This window comes from Planococcus citri, chromosome 3, assembly GCF_950023065.1.
Source record: "Planococcus citri chromosome 3, ihPlaCitr1.1, whole genome shotgun sequence".
Taxonomy (NCBI): Eukaryota; Metazoa; Arthropoda; class Insecta; order Hemiptera; family Pseudococcidae; genus Planococcus; species Planococcus citri.
Genome location: NC_088679.1, coordinates 40,406,362 through 40,424,388, shown reverse-complemented (window position 1 = coordinate 40,424,388; position 18,027 = coordinate 40,406,362). Strand labels below are relative to the sequence as shown.

Below are 18,027 nucleotides of genomic sequence, written 5' to 3'. Positions count from 1 at the left end.
TAATATACCTAATAATGTTAATTAATCATTTCGACGTCATCTAATTAATATGTTACGTCGTTACATGGTTATGAGTTTTAAGTAATTGAATTTTCTCGCTCGGTTTAAATATGCTAAACCATAAAAATCACCTGTATGGCGTTATAAATATGTATCATCGTAGGTAGGGTACCTATGTATGTACTTAACTTGCGTACCTACTTATGAATATTGGAACTGAATGTTGTATTACTCTTGCGTTCAACCTCGACATTGTATCAAACTTGGAGAAATATTTTAATGATATTCGAAATAAGTCTAGAAAAAAAACCATTAATGGAATCGTAATCATTTGGAAACAGCTGGGTAGATTAAGAAAAATTGTACGATGAAATTGATTTTAATCTGGCGGATTGATTTTATATTAAAATTGTCGGTCTGTTTGAAGTGTTTTTTTTTCTATCTCTTCTCTCTTCGCCTATCTATACTTCAACGCCTCGTTCTGAGGTTAGCATGCTGGATGATAGAATGCTAACAATTTACCATGGTTGGTTTTACCCTAGTACACCAAGTTATTCGAAGATATTTGAACCATACATGTTGTGAAAATGTATCCGAATAAATTCCGCCATCTTGAACGAATTGGAGAAAAAATAGTTAACCTTCGGTGTGTGATGGTGACCGTGTTACTAGGCCATTACTTATTTGGCGCCATCGCCTTGCTAGTTGTGGGCTTCGTAAAAGCAGCGCGTTCAACCATACACAAATGAACACTGAACTGGATGATGATAATTAGTACCTATAGTATTTAGACATTAAATAATAGGTATGTTTTATTATTGTGTCTTACGAAAGGTATTCGACGTGTGCTTTGAATTTCAGATTTATTATTAACGTACTCGTAGACGACGATTGAAATGACTCGAAGAAGTTTATTTATTCGGATTATAGCGATAGCCTATACATGCTGTTATCTGTTCTCAATACAAATCTGCTGGATTAGATTTACCTACCTGTTACGAATTGATTACTTCTTTTTCTTATCAGAATAATCAAATTTTTAATTAGAATTTCTATTCATTCGAATCAGTGAAGTGGAGATTGATTCGAGTTGACTGAATTGGAAATCGTTGTTTAGTGATTGATTTTTTTCATCTCGAGACTTTACTTATTTAGCGAAAAAAATCCCTTCTCTTTTCTCAAAATGCCTAATGCATCTTTTTCTAGTCCTAAAACCATGTTTACAATTCGTGTGTTCTTCCTTCTTCTTAAACTACATTAGAACAAGGCCTCAGCGCTATCAAAAAAAATTTCTGAAGGATTTATTAGAAAGAAAATAGTAAGTGCAACGACAATTTTCAAGATTCGAATCCTAACCTAACCCAACGTCACACAATACAAATGTTTTGAAAAAATCTTGTGAGAGTCTTGTACATCCATTTCTAAACTTGAATATATTGAACATTTTGTAAACCAAAGTATGACTTTTGTTAAGCCATAATAGTTTATGTTGGTGAATGATTTTGAGCATTATTTGTAATCTATCCCTTATATGTTCAACCCTATTCGTACTAAGAAAAGAGTGAGGCAGGAGGGATTTAAAAGACATAAAGTCTAGTTTGAAGATTATTATACGCAGTTGACCCCCTACGTCTTCGGACCTTCTTGTGACACATTCGACGTGATATGAACAAAACCTCTACATAAAGTAAATGGTCACACGAGGGTGTTTTCTTTATGAAATACCATATTCCTGGAATATGTTAATACACAGATCTATGTGTGTGCGTGCTGGTTTACATCTATCTACATGTATTTTATCATCGAGAGTTAGATGGGTCAATTTTAGAGTTCTCCAATCTGCCTATGCCTGCTACAGACCGTGATGCTGGTACACCGAGAACTGGCTCCACTCAGCATATTCCCAGGAGAACGTTCGGCCGAATCACAAAACACAGCACGTGAAGTAAATTGATTAACTGGCGAGAAATTCGAACAAATTCGACTAATGGGTCGAGTAAAATTTGACGCATGGTTATCAATGAAAACACGACCATTAAAAATATTCGAACAATTTATTATGATAAATGTTGTAAACTATGTAAAAAAAACGTTCCGCCGTTGTAGAGGTCAACAGATACAAACAATTATCGCTAATTAGAGTCCGATTGTCGGTAATTCATCTGCAACGTTGGCTTTGAACGGCGCCGCACGAGCTTATTTGAATTTTATCGCGATTGGTAACACTGCGTCAATTAAACAAATGCAACGATCAATTCGTCTCTATTCGAAAATCATTCGATCGAAGAAAAAAAAATTTCAAAAACAAATGAGTGACTATCGCCGGTCCAGGTCCGTAGTAAGTGTTTTGAAAGATGCCTAGACAGGGCATGGCAGGGTAAAGGAAACGTGCACAGCTGCAGACTGTTCTGGGTTAATCGGTTTGGTCATCGTTGTTCAGTTTACGTACCACTTGTTTGTAGTCATCGTTCAGAGATTCCACACCTCTTACTTCTCCAGATTTCTTAAAAGACCAATGGCGTTACATAGTTCTTTGAAAAAGACCGCCAAGGCCATTGCTCTTTTTCCTCGTCGCCTGTTATCATGTTCTTTTTCCCCCTTTAATATACGGAACACGTTATTATTATGGTTATTGCAAGTTAAGTAGTAAAGTAACATAACGTTTCAGAGTTAATCAGTGAAATATTTAACCGCGTTCGTATTGTTGTTGTTACATTACTCTTAGGCGCTTCCTTTTTTTCCCTTCGCCTTATTTTCGAAGACTCTTTGAGAGTGAGACGAAATTTTGATCCGCAATTTTTCTATTACTACTTGGGAAGGGTAGAGTTTTCTCTCCCTCCCTGTTTCACGAGATCGCGAAAGATGTGAAAGTATCGACGATTTTAACGACCTTTTTTTTTTAAAGTCTGATACCGTTAGAAATATTGCACTGACGAATGGTTCATTGTATTGGAATTTTACTCTTTCGTTACGGTATAATATAAAGTGCGAAATGGTAAGAATTAAAAGACTCGATGGAAACTGTGGAAGTTGCACGAATGTATAGGTCTACCTATACTTGTCAACGCTCTCGCTCTTCTTTTCGAGTCGAACGTCGAAGAAAGAAAAAACTAAAAAGTGCGTCGTATTTTGAGCGGAATTTTGTTATACCGGATTAAGTAAGAACATAAGCCGCTTATTTTTATCTTGACGATTAGTCCGCGTTAATTTATCGCACCAGGGTTGAGTTGAAAAACGTTCGAAATCTCTCTTTTCGACTTCTAGAAAGCGTTTCTTTCGAAATTTACCGCTAAAGGCGATCGATTTCCTCAAGTCAACGTGTTTTTTCTTCACCAGCTTCAGTTGAATTTTACCGATGATAAATTGAAAGGAATCTAATCACTAATCAGTTTGAGTAATGATGATAGTGTGAGCCCTGAGCCTATCTCCGAACACTGATTTCTAATAGTGAATAAAATTATACAGAACCCAATTTTTTTCCTGGTACTTAACTATATGTTGATATAGGTGGGTACCTACTTGAAAAAAAACAAGGTTTGAGCTGGAAAAAATTTTGAACGGTTGACTAAGGTTTCTAGAAAACTCATTGTCAGTGAAATGTTTGAAAATTTCATTGTTGCCAATTAAATTCATCTACCTGCAGGTATATCTACGTATCTGAAATAAAGATCAATCAATAACTATTATCGGTGAACTAGTCTATCGTATCTCTGCACGTAGATGACTTGAAATGCGCAGAATAAAAGTGCATGCTTCATGACTACAGGTGTTTTTTTACAATTTTTTTTTATTGATTAGTTTTCCTGGCTTTCACATTAAGATTTTTTTGCAGAAGTGTCAGGAAATTGTACGATGTGAGTGCCTGGGGTATTTATGGAACTTAAATTCTACATTGAGTTTATAGACAATTAAATTTCAAGTCGAAGAATCTAGATTGTTGTCGTCAATATTCACTTGGCTTACGCATACCTACTTTTACTATGAGTCAATTTCAGGGGTTTCACGTTTATCTGACGAAGTGATCTTTGTTCAGATGAATTGATTGAAAAAATTGATCCCTCGTGTTTAGTGCTTTCATCACTCAACATAAGAAAATTATGGTTCAAGGAGTCTCAAGTACATATTTTCAAAGGTCGTGACGTTTCAAAAAGAAATTTTTATATGTATGTACTTACGTTAGAATTGTGGAAAATTCGATTTTAATTAGTATATTTGATTTTCCTCCTCCCTCCCTTTCCCCTCCCTCTCCAAAATTTTTTTTGATCGTCATTGAATTTTCAAAGATTGTTAATCGTTCTCCGTTAAATCGATCCGAATGTTAATTAATGATGAAAGGGATTGACATTTGAGGAAAGTTTGGTTGGAAAATAGGAACTATCCGAACGCTTTTGAAGAATCACATCACCTCGGATTGTGTTGGTCTATTATAAGGTATATCTAATGCAATTTTGTGCTATTCAGGAACTTGTATTTTAAAAATATATTTTTCGAAGCAAATTTTACATTGATGAAGTGAGTTGAGTAATTGGTAACTTTGGCAATTATTAATGATAAAAATAGAGAAACAGCGATGTGTATTGGGCAAACAGCATCGAAAGAAGATGGTACGATGATGGTACATCTATAGCAGATGATTGCTACACATAATGATAGACACGAGCGATATAACGTAGGCTTGACTTATACAGATTGAACCTACGTAGTACGTACGTGCACCGCGAACAAGAACCTCAAAAAAGTCGAGCAAGCATATGTTGCCAAGTCGATAATGGCGCTTTCAACGAGTAACTTTATACCTTCTCATTTTCTCTCGTATATGTGGCTATAAAATAACCTAGCTGTAGCTAGTATACTCACGAAGAAGCTACATTAGATATAGTACTTTGCGACTATTTAAAAAAGAAAAAAAAAGGGGAAATGTTATATTTTTATTTTTTCAACGCGAAAAAACATTTTTACAACATTTGGTGGATGGTAGATTGGTGGGTCACATCGCGTCGTCGGGGTGATTTAAAAAGGGGGAAACGGTTGTATTCGAGGTACTCGAAATGTCTTACGTTATTAGAGAAGGAGTGTTATTTTGTTTGGGTGTAAGTCTATAGGTATCTATATAGGTTTACTTATGTTTGGAGCCAGTCCAACAGACTAAAAATCGAATAGAGTCGAGTTATTTGGGTATTAATTGTGGAAGCCGACGACGGATACCTCTTTCGTAGATCTATCGTCGGCTAAGATAATATCGATTTATTTGAGAATAGATTTATGTCGGATCATTTGTTTATTAGAATAGAAGGCTTTTATGCTGCTAGTGTTACTCGTCTCTGTTGGCGTAGTAGCACGAAGCAGAGAGACGAGAGACGCACGGTGCTGCAGCCGAACAAGCGAGCTGCGACCGACGAAGAAAAAGTAAATCTGATAATGTATTTTTCAACATGTATCTACATCGCGTTCTAAGGTCCTGTTTACATGATAAACAAATTTTAAAAATTTTCTCGCACGTTTCGCCCAAGTTTACTCGATAAATATACCTACATTATAAGAGTATTGTACTCGAATAGGATTTCATCTGGGAAATGATGATGACGACGATGACGATGCTGTTTGTTTTATTAAATGAAAAAATATCATTTTCAGCTAGAAAGTCACGTACCTATATTTCGCATTCGTTGTACCATTGCGATGAATAGGTAGAGCAAGAGCACTGATGGTATGGCGGCATTTCATTCTTCTTCTTTTTTTCAAAGGTCGTCGTCATTCGGTAGATTAGGTAATTCAATATTAGCCAACGTAAAACAATGGTTATCGATATGCTCTCTCGATTTAGTATTTGATTATCAGTCTAGAAGGCGGCTGAAAGTAAATACATGTGAAATCACCGTCGCCTAATAATACATATAAATGCGTGCCTAGCTGCCTACTACTTACCTACCTAACCATGCTAAGGAAAGTAAATATTAGTATTGTAGAATACTCCACTATGGCTTCTCGATGAATTTCTGTACCTATGGTGTAAATTTTCCCATTTACCGATAGCAGAAAATTTCTTCCGTTGTTTTGGAAACACATTGAAAACGGTTTTTTCTTTCTATATTCTGCCTCTCTGTTACTCTGTTCTAAAAGACGAGGATGAAATTGATAAATGGTTTTGTTACAACCATAGTGGAAAGGTATAGACTCGAGATTACTTCAAACAATACCGCGCGTCGGATCTTCCAAACCGGTTTCAGTTCATTTTAAACTCTCTCTCGGATTTTTTTTCCTACTTCTTTCTTTTCCGTTTTTTTCTCTCTTTAAGATCCGACCGCCTGTGTCATTCTCGAAGGCTATAGTCACTCAAAATGCGCGAGTGGTATTCACTACATATTCAGCTATGTAGGCTTCGCGATCGTAAATTTTTTAACGTGGAAAAAATAACTGACAGAAGGGCGCGGTGCGGTGTGCTGATGTCGATGTCTTAGCCGCAGCCTTCATTAATCAATAGCCTACGATTTTTTTTCTTTTTATAAGCCAACTCTTGGTAATTTCTGCGTTAATTGGTGAACTTCATTATCTCGCAGATGATTAGGTATTGTTCTGGTATTGTTTGCGGTACCTATCTAAGCACAAGACGAATCGTACCTAGTCTTATTTTACTATTCAGATGATCTTATTTCTTTTTTCGTGTTTTTAATTAATTATTATGTATGTACCTGGGTACCTATCTATATCTGTAGGGTTCGATTATAAAATGTGCATGGTGAATCTTTTCTTCCAAAGCTAAATTAGTAGGTATCATTTAGAATCGAGTTTAGATTTACACTGCAGAGTTACTGCTGAGATAGAGAGTTGGAAATTGAAGTGTGAGCGTAATTAGATACTATGTAGTATGTAAGACATGAACCGGTTGCGAATATTTCGTGCGTAAATCCAATCAGTAGAAATTCCAATTGTAATGTGTTTTAAGGCTCCATCGGAGTAATCTCTCTTCCTTTAGAAGACATGTAGACTGTTTTTTGTAATCTCCGGTCTCTGTCTCTAGATAGCTTATGCTATTCCCCACTCGCCTCCACACTCATCTAATAGACCATTCCCATTCGTCTTTAGCGTTCCTACGTAAGATAATACTCTGCTCCTGCAAATTTTAAATTTCTTTCCGTAATTTTGTATTCAGATGGTTGGTATCAAATTATTCCATGAGCTCTTTGAGATTCTATGCAGGTCATTTTTCTTCCCTCACTCCCCAGTTTCTTCTCCTCTTCTCTAGAATTGATCACAGAAACAAAACGAATGGACCAATATTAATTTTTTTTAAATCTTCAATCTCTCAACTTGTACCCTACTGTCAGTTTTTAATAAAAAATGTCTCAAAAAATGAAATGTGTCAGTACTCCAGTTGTTGATAAAACTTTGAGAAATTCAATTATTTCTATAATTTTTCGAAATTAATTCAATTTCTTAGTCATTTATTAATATTTATTTTAGTGAGGAACTTTTGAAGATAAACCAATAATAATCGATAACAAAATGGCTCATTTTCAAAAAAGCGATCAAGTTGTTGAAATTTGTAGCTCACATAAAAATTCGAGCCGAAGGCTCCTTCAATTTTGAAGACTAGTTTGTCACAGAACTTTTCTTGCCAACATAAAGGTTCCTTGGACACCGTATTAATAATGCTCATATTTTTTGAAAATCTTCCAACCATTGCTCCTTCAATTTGGGTTCCATGCAAATTTTGGAAAAATCAAATGCAGGTCAAAAATCATTCCTTTCTGGGTCAGATGCAAATATTTTTCGCTCTAGGTGACATTTTCCTTGCCGCCACCCCCACCCCCCCAACCCATCGAAACTAAAAAATATTTTAAAATGCGGACAGTTTTTAGATCGAACAAGGATACTAATTATAGTCTCAAGAACTTACAAATCGGATAATCAAAAATGAGACATAAATCAATCCACAATTTTATCAATTTTTTGTATATATATTATACATATATATTTTTTAATTCTCAATAAATCGAAAAATGAAGTTCAACTCGTAAAATTTGGCCCAGCGATGTATTTTTGGACGCACTTTCCAAGAGAAACCCCAATTTAAACGAGATAATACCTGCAAACAACAAATTTTCTTTTTTTTACTTGAATTCTTCTTTTAAAAAGCTTACTTCGTTGATTTCTTGATCTGGTGGTGGTGGTGGAGGGGGGGATATAATCCTAAAGACTCTGAAGATGGGACGTTCAGAACTCTTTTACGCATAATCAGTCTTACTTGAAGAGATTTTCAAGATCTACTTGTTTATAATTAAGTAATTTTTCATCATCTTATTTTACTCATCTCCACATATTGAAAGTGCTGCAGCGTTTTTGTAGTCTCTCAAGATCAATAACTTCTGTAAAAAGCAACATAAGACGAAATTTGTGCACATTTACTTAAAAATTCGAAAGTACTGTATGTTTACATTTTTAAATGTACAAAAAATCAATTATTGTATATTTGAAGGGATGTGTAGCGTGGACATGAAAAAAAAGTTTACCAACGAACTATCCATATAAATGATATAAGAAATTCAATCGCTGAAAAAAATTCAACACAAAATCAGTAAAAAAGGCTATAGGTGGATAAGTATGGTGAATTTGCCCCCGAGAGCTTCAGGGTTGATATTTGCATGGAAGGTTGGTACCCTTGAGCACCTTCCGTCACGAAAGTTTCAGACCCCCAGGACCCCCCGTTTTTGAGAAACCCCCCCTTTTCTAAAATTACAATAAAAATTTTTTTCTCAGCCCCATGTGAACCGATTTTCTTAATTTTTTGGTATGTTGTAAACATCCATAAGAGGCACCCCCACAAAAAATTTCAACCCCCTCCCCCCATATTTCCCCTCAAAATGGCGTTTTTTAGTTTTGTTTGCCCGTTTTAGCAATGATCATGATTCGGCACAAAAATGCGAATAGCATTTTTAAATGTATTTTTGACTCCTACAAAACATATATTTTTTTCAAAAAAAAATTTTTGGTGGGCCGTGGTCAAAAATTGAAAAAACCAACAGAGGGGGTTAAAAATGGATTCTGGTGTAAATCATTGTTTTTGGTAAACAAGGTGTCGTTTCCATATGAATCGAACCCCCCGAACACGAATATGACGCCCAATCTTATGCTACCCTCATCCACACCCCTCCAGCGCCTCTGCCCCCTTATCAATTTTTACTATATCAAAAGTTCAGCTATTTTCGTAATATTGGTGTCGTTTCCAAATGAATCGAACCCCCCGAACACGAATATCACGTCCAATTTTACGCTACCCTCATCCACACCCCTCCAGCGCCTCTGCCCCCTTCTCAATTTTTACTATACGGCATACGGGTATTAAAATTTGAGCTATTTTCGTAATGTTGGTATTGTTTCCATATGGATCGAACCCCCCGAACACGAATATGACGTCCAATTTTACGCTACCCTCATCCACACCCCTCCAGTGCCTTAGCCCCCACCTCAATTTTCACTATATTGAAAGTTCAGATATTTTCATGATGTTCGTGTCGGTTCTATATGAGTCGAACACCCCGAACACGAATATGAAGTCCAATTTAGCTCTACTCTCATCCATCGCCTTTCAGGCTACAGCCAGCTCGACAATTTTTATTATTTGAAATGCTAAACCTATTTTCATAATGCTGCGTGTCATTTTGGCACGAATGGAAACCTCGAAACTTGAATGTTAAAGTTTGAACCTTGCGATGGTCATTGTTTTACGAGTTTTCAACCTTCGCGAAACATACTTTTAAAAGTAATAACAACCCGAGTAAATATTTGTAGAAGATTGATCAGAGTTGGTGAAAACATTTATGGTTTAGGTGGGGGCGGAGGCACTGTATAGGGTTGTGGTTGAGGTTAGCATAAAATTGGACTTCATATTCGTATTCGGGGTGTTAGATTCATATGGAAACGACACCAACATTTTGAAAATATCTGAACTTTCAATACCTATATAGTGAAAATTGAGTTGGGGCAGAGGCACTCGAGGGGTGTGGATGAGAGTAGCATAAAATTGGACGTCATATTCGTGTTCGGAGTGTTCGACTCATATGGAACCAATACCAACATTACGAAAATATCTGAACTTTCAATACAGTGAAAATTGAGTTGGGGGCAGACGCACTGGGGAGGGGTGTGGATGAGAGTAGCAAAAAATTGGAATTCATATTCGTGTTCGGAGGGTTCGATTCAAATGGAAACGATACCAACATTATAAAAATAGCTCAATATTTAATATAGTAGGAATTGAGGTGGGGGCTAAGGCACTGGAGGGGTGTGGATGAGGGTATCGTAAAATTGGACGTGATATTCGTGTTCGGGGGGTTCGATTCATTTGGAAACGACACCAATATTACGAAAATAGCTGAACTTTTGATATAGTAAAAATTGATAAGGGGGCAGAGGCGCTGGAGGGGTGTGGATGAGGGTAGCATAAGATTGGGCGTCATATTCGTGTTCGGGGGGTTCGATTCATATGGAAACGACACCTTGTTTACCAAAAACAATGATTTACACCAGAATCCATTTTTAACCCCCTCTGTTGGTTTTTTCAATTTTTGACCACGGCCCACCAAAAATTTTTTTTTGAAAAAAATATATGTTTTGTAGGAGTCAAAAATACATTTAAAAATGCTATTCGCATTTTTGTGCCGAATCATGATCATTGCTAAAACGGGCAAACAAAACTAAAAAACGCCATTTTGAGGGGAAATATGGGGGGAGGGGGTTGAAATTTTTTGTGGGGGTGCCTCTTATGGATGTTTACAACATACCAAAAAATTAAGAAAATCGGTTCACATGGGGCTGAGAAAAAAATTTTTATTGTAATTTTAGAAAAGGGGGGGTTTCTCAAAAACGGGGGGTCCTGGGGGTCTGAAACTTTCGTGACGGAAGGTGCTCAAGGGTACCAACCTTCCATGCAAATATCAACCCTGAAGCTCTCGGGGGCAAATTCACCATACTTATCCACCTATAGCCTTTATTGAAGCATGAAAAAATTTTAGGCTTTTGTAAATTCTTTTCGTTGAATTTTCGAAATTCTTTTTTCAAGAAAAATTTTATAATGATAGGTATTTCCAATTTGACAAGCGAATTAAACAACATCTCATCGAAAAAAAAATAAATAAAAATTTAATACTAGATACCTAATAATTTCGAAAAATTTGTTCTGTTACAAATTCTTAATAAATGATCGAGTCGAGGTCTTTTTTCTATTTTCCATCAATACATACGTGAGTGGGAATCTGTGATGGAAGTGGAAATACTAATTAAACAGGAATTCAATCCTTATTTTTTTCTCATAGGCATTTCTGTAAATCAAAGGTACGCCTATAGTACCTATCAATATCGGAACATACTTCAGTTAGGTATATACAAATACTCCGTGCTGACGAAGGGGAAAAAATATATGAAATAAGAAAAATAAATATCTGCTCTTTTGTACGACGAATTCCTACAATGTTGAAAATTACTAACATCTGGATTTCTTTGGATTTCACGTATTGTTATGATACGAGAAGACATTTGCAAAAAATATTTCCACGCGCTGGAATAAAACCCCCTTATTGTGAAGATTTTATGTTTAAGGAAAACATCTTTGAAATTGATCAGATGCGGATGTGTGAAGTGAATATCCTGTACATTGCGAGATTTAAACCACTCTTATGTGTTGTATGTGTGTTTTTTTTTCATTCATTTAAAATGAAAGCCATCTTCTCTCATTTTAAGATTGCTTTTTGTTAACATTCCGCTGTTGTATTTTTATTGTGTATCTGCTGCGGTGAATAATTGAGGGCGGAAAACTGGAACGATATTACATTATGGATGTTGTTCAGGGTGGTTTTTTCTTTCTTTTTCGTACTCGTACTTTACTTATACAGTATACCTACTACACATGAAGGTTTGTGAGTTTTCAAGACGAATTTCTACGTCAAATTTGGGCCATAATTATGAGGATTAAATTGCACCAGTCGGTTTAATCATTAAGGGAAAAAACGTGCTAAACATCTGTTCCTAGCGCGTTTTTGCCTTTGCCTTTGCTCTTGTCTCGAGATAACATACTAATGTTTTTCGGGAAAATAGTTTCGTTTCTTTGTAGGTATTGTGCGCTATCCGCACACGTGAGTCCTGCTGCTCTCAGAATTTTATCTTTACACGTAGGTAGGTAGAGGTACCTTGGTGTACGAGAGATATTTGTGTGAGATTATCTTAAATCTCGCAACACGATCGGATTCGGATCGCCTGCATAGTTAACGAATACCGATACACAATTCAATAATTACTGAACTGTGGGCCGTCGGCTGTGCTGTGCTCTCCATATAACAACGCCTAAGCGAGATATTTTACTTTACCCGAGCGAGTGATCTTGCGGCGGGAACTCGTTATTAAGCATTTATAAAGTGCACCGTACCAACGATCTCTCATGGATACCTTACCTATTCGATACGATTCGTGTATTGGTTCCCTATAACTATATAAGATTACTGTCTTAAGCCTAGCTAGTAAAACCTAGGATGCCATATAATAAATTTGATCCAACTGACGAACTGAATCGAATTATACTTTTGTTTATGTTTCAGTGATGCCAAATGATTTAACAGACGGTCGCTTATCGGATACCGAATTGTTACTCAGGCCATCGGCGTTCGTATCTCAAGAGAGTTTTCGCGAACAGCATCGACAACGATCGCCGTCTCCTTCGAAGGAAAACGTAGACCAGAATTGTACCTCTGGAAAACGACACCTGAATTTAGAAGTAAGTCGAGCCAATTTCCATTGTTTATTTCACCAGCGTGCAGCGTAGTGTGCTACTGAGATTTTCCTCATTTGAATGAAAATCGAGTAAAGAAAAGGTTCGTTTAGGGTGTAGACGATTCTCGAATTGTAATCAAAAATTGAAAGAATGATTATACTACGGTTGGTGGATGGTTTTTTATTTACGTTGTAATTAAAATTGAACGAGGATTGTCGAATTCAGAAACGTAGACTGAGGGAAGGCCTTGTGACTGTACGATTTTTTCTCTCTCTTCATCGTTCTCAAAATTTGATGGGGTAGGTTTATTTTCTCGTGTTCAGAACCAAATATGTAGATATAATAATGTTCATTTTGACCGGAAAAAAGAGAACCCAAAGTTTGAACATGCAAAAGTATGACATGTTTGGTATCCCCTTATGAATTGTGAACTTGAAAGGGTCAGCTGAGAGAAAATTACAAACTCTCAAACACCATATTTTTTAATATTTGTATCTAGGTACCTAGGTACTTTGTGAGAGATGAAGAAGGGACAAGCAAGGGCAAAGCAATGGATCAACTTTCTCATGGTTTCTTAGGTTAAAGTTTAAAAAATATTGGATTGAAATTGGCCACAGGTAGATTATGAATTTTGATGTAAAAACAGTCTTAATAACGATGTTTTAGCCAAGATCAAACGCCTGAAGAAAAGGGTGAAGGAATATGGCGACACAGGTTGATTTTTTGCTCAAAGTTTGAGAATCTAATCTTTTAGTGAACGTGAGTAATGAAAATACTAAAAGTTCTCACCATTAGGTGGTGAGTGTTGCTCTGGGGGGGGCGGCAGAAGGGCGTGTGAGATCTCTCCAAAAATAAGTTTTTCGCATTGTTACCCCTCCCCCAAGGCTCCTACGAGGAAAATAGTCGTGAAAAAAAGTAACTTGCATAAAATTTGGAACAAAAAATATTCTTATTTTTTTCAGCAGATAAAATTCCTCGAAATTCAATTCAAATAAGAAAAGTTGAATCTAAGAAATTCAGCTAAAATCATCGCTAAAGGTAATTGAACACCACTTCTTAAAGGTATTTTTACATTGTGGTCATTTTTCATTTTTAATGATTTAAAAGCTTTTTTTACTCGAACAACCAAATACCTCAATTGTCAAACTTTTCACGAAAATGTTGGTCTTATTTTTCAAATTCAGCTTTTTTATTTGAATATAGTAGTCCTCAACGTTCAAGGAAGGAAGGTTATCTGCGAAATAATTCATCGTGAAAAAAATAAAAATAAAAACCTTTTTTGTTCTAAATTTTATGCAGAAAAATTAAACTTTATTCCTGAACAGTGAACATATTTTCCAGAGGTCTTGCCCCCCCCCCCTCTGACACAGCGCTCACCACCAAGTGATGGGGACTTTTTTTCGGTTTTTATTAGAGCAAAAATGGGCTTTCAAAGATGAAAAATTGACAAAAAAATTGCATGTAAATAGAACTAAAATGACTTAGATTTCCAATCGCTGTATTGAAAACTGACTAGAAATAAGTCGTTTCAGCTAAACTCAAAAATATTCTATTCAAATTTCAGTTTGTCTATTTTGTGCGAATTTTTGAACATTCAAAACACAGACCTTTACTTCCAAGTTTGTTCATTTCATCATGCTGTTCTTCCGTTATGCGATCATCAACGTTATTATCGATTGGAGTATTAGTCATTTTAGTCATTTATGTATGAACGAGGTTGCCTCCAAATTACAGATAAATCTATCAAACTTGAAAATTAAAATGACCATTTTATTATTCTCGATAGCGATAGTATGCGTCTACGTGCATCGTCATCTTTCAATAAAAAGTTTATTACCTACCCTAATAAAGTTCGTACGAATATCCAGATTATGAGCGGAATGGGTGGATGTTTTATTAGTGTTGAGATGTTTTTTCACTATTCAAAATTCTCGGAACCTTTGAATACCGACGAATGTCATAAATCTCGAATTCGGGACTTAGTCAAAATCTCCAACACCCAAAAACATTCATTTATCGATTTTTTTCAAATAGAAGTAACATACGTTCAGGTCTAGGGTACGTTCGTGTGCCTTGTACTGTACTATAGGATTTCAATGATTGTAGATTTTCTTTTGTACGCGTGTTTTTTTGTGATATTTAACGCGTTCTTCGCGAGTTGTCCGAACCCATGCGCTGTTAAGGTCTTCTTTTTTTTGACCTGAGTGTATTTTCTCCCTCGTACGTATTGTATTCAACAGTTCGTTAGGTACACGAATTACAACACATCTGATCCGAAACGATTCTATAGAACTATGTTAAGATGGAGGGTTTTTTTAGTAACTTTTTTTTTTCTTTTTCATCGCCTAAAATTATCCCAAAATTGGTGGTGTAGGCCTAGGCGCATTCTCGAATCTAAATATACGTATTTCCGTTAATAAAAAGGTTTTTTTCCTTCGGTATACGCTATTAAACCGGTATAAACGTGTAATTGATTAAACATTAGGAGCATTCATTAACGCGCTAGATTAGGGAGCTGGCTGGCTTGTTCGGTGATGTGTTTTTTGATAGTTTCAACCCTAATGCGTAGATAGGATACGTATAGTGAAAAATGTACTCGTGTCGGGATGCTAGAAAGTTGTTAGCCTTGTTGACGCGAAGCGGCAATTTTGTTTGAACTGCTTTAACCGCGTGTCTTGTCTATACATAACTGGTTGCGGCTGCTTTGAGCTCGCAGAGAATAGAAGGTCAATTCGGGACACATATCACTCTCTGTCGACTATATACGTTATACTCGTGACGTCGGTCTTTTAATCAGTTTCTATTCCAGTTGACATTTTCTAAACACATGCCGTGCAAATTGTATAAAAATCCTCCGCGTTATACTATGCTTGTCTCTTCCGAGAGCTTATACATACAAATTTTCAGCGTGCATTCTATCATTCTTTCTTTTTTTCCCTTTATTTACTTATTTTTTCGTTTTCTGCTTTTTTTTCATCATGTTCAAAATGTAGCCTTTCTCGAATTATTATTTCTTGGTGCGAAGTTGCTTACGTATACTTATGCTTAAAAAAACGTCAAGTTTAAAGATACAAGATAGTCGTAGACTTTCTTACGCACATGTACGCGTTGATTATATAACATGTATGGTAAGTTGTATGTGTTGTGTTTTTGAAGGCGCCTCAGGATTTATTACGCTTACGCGTGGTTTGGTATGGTAAAGTGAGGTGTGGTGGAATGACGTGTCGAGTTTATCGATGAGTGATTCTGAGGCCATTTTTTTAATGTGCGAGTAAAATTTCCTTATGATGCATGACTCGCTTCTATATTTTGTTAGGAAAAGCAGACAGGCTAACTTGGTGACAAATGTCAAGATTTACTGGAAATTTTTCTCAAAAAAAAAAAAAAAAAGGAGAATACAAGTACCCAATTTTGAAAATTAATTTTGTCCAATGAGTCGGTAAAGTTGTCGACACTCTGGAGAGAAATCATAATAAAGACTATCAACAGCCTACTTTTGATATTATTTAATTTTTGCTTCAACTACTTTTTAATCATTCTCCCTTCTTCCCTTCCTTATCTATGTAAACGTGTTTCTACGAATAACTGCACAGATGACTTACGAGTGAATGTTTATATAAATAAGTACTGGGTGTCTCATAAGTGACCTGCCGACTTCAATCTGGCAGGTAGGTAACTCGTGCTAAGCTCGAGTAGGTATGCTTGCTCACCTTTTGGATTGAAGGGGCTGTCGACTGTCGAGTTATGAACACGTGAAATTCGTGTTTTGACATTTTTTTTAAAAAATATTTTGCTTTAATTAGGGCGAAACATTGAAAGGTGTCGTTTCTGAACCTGAGGAAGTATTTTCTTGGAACGTATTGGAGATAATTTTTTGTCCATTATTGCAAATTTCATAAAGCCGAAAAAAATAGTCAAAAAAAATTTTCAAATTTTTTCGGTTTTTCGAAACTGGCAATAGTGGTTGATAAAACAGACGCCGCTGCATTCCAAAATATTTTTCCGGTTTCCAAAACCACATCTTTCGATGTTTTGGCTTAATTAATGCGAAATATTTGAGAAGAAAAAATTTTCAGAACATGAATTTACCCAAAAATAAGCGTTTCGCAAATTTTCAACCGCTCAGTGTCAGTATACTTGACCTCAGTAGGCTTGTATTTTGACGGTAATGGCTTAGGTCAATGCCGAATCTCAAATATCATTTTTTGGAACTCTGCTATTTTCCCTACAACACATTGATAGGGGTTAAAGAGAAGAAACCACGATTTTTTCGAATATGCCTCCTCTTTAAAGACCCATATTACCCCTTCAAGGACACTTCCGGAGCTAACATTTTCAAAGACTATAATATACATATTTTTCAACATTAATGCCAGTTGGGAGGAGAGTCTAACAATGAGAGAGAAAACTCAAAAATCAACGCTATATACGATCAGAAATATCCCCCACTGATTAAAACAAAACTGCACCTATATGTTGGGGTTGAAGAGAATTAAAATTTTTTTGTTTTTGGTGAATTTTTGAAAAATTTAGATTTAGTTTCTCAAGGAGAAAATTTTGAGCCAAAATGAGGTAAAATGCTGAATTTTGATCTGTATCTCATCACTTGTTTGGGAAAAATTACCATGAAAAGGGTCAAAATGAAATTCAGCATCCGTAATCGTGAGTAATGAGTATACCTATCGTCTTTTGTGGCCTTTGAGATTGAATTAGGCGCTTTCGAAATTCTTTCCTGATGGTTCAAATCTGATAATTTTCTCCAGCAATAAGTAACCTACCTAAATAGATTTTTGAGCAATGCTGAAAATCCCTCGTTCTGAACGTATCAACACAAAAAGCTGAAGTTGGATTCAGACCCTATTTTTGAACTTCAAAATTGATTGGTGATGGTTTAGAGCTGTTGTGAAGCTGGATATTAAAAATTTTCAGTTTTCAAAAAAATAAAAATAAAATAGAATTACCTACATAAAATACAAAATTTTGAGTTTTCTAAATTTCAAATAGAAAATATGTGAAATGCTCGTAAGTGCTGGAGGAAGTTAGAATTTGAACTTGCCAAGACAAATCTTAAAAATTTGTTCCTAAATCGATCAAAATGGTCACAAAAAGAGTACGTATGCTAGTTTTATGGGTTCTGAATTTCATTTTGGTACTTTTTATGGAATTTTTTCCATAACTGCAAAGTCAAACAATTCGCAGACGGCTCCAGAATGGCTCAAAATCGTCAATTAATTGATTTGGGAGGTCAAAAAGACGACACAAATCAA

The 18,027-nt window shown here is 35.8% G+C and overlaps 1 protein-coding gene across 4 annotated transcripts in view; it reads left to right on the top strand.

The window, feature by feature from the left end:
• Nucleotides 1–18,027, top strand: part of nkd (naked cuticle) — a 70,908-nt gene that overhangs the window by 42,948 nt on the left and 9,933 nt on the right. For all 4 annotated transcript variants that reach the window (XM_065354503.1, XM_065354504.1, XM_065354505.1 and 1 more), the window contains one exon: nt 12,588–12,763. In XM_065354503.1, coding sequence (XP_065210575.1) covers nt 12,590–12,763 — 174 coding nt within the window. In that variant the 5' untranslated portion in view covers nt 12,588–12,589. The remainder of the gene's footprint in view (nt 1–12,587; nt 12,764–18,027) is intronic.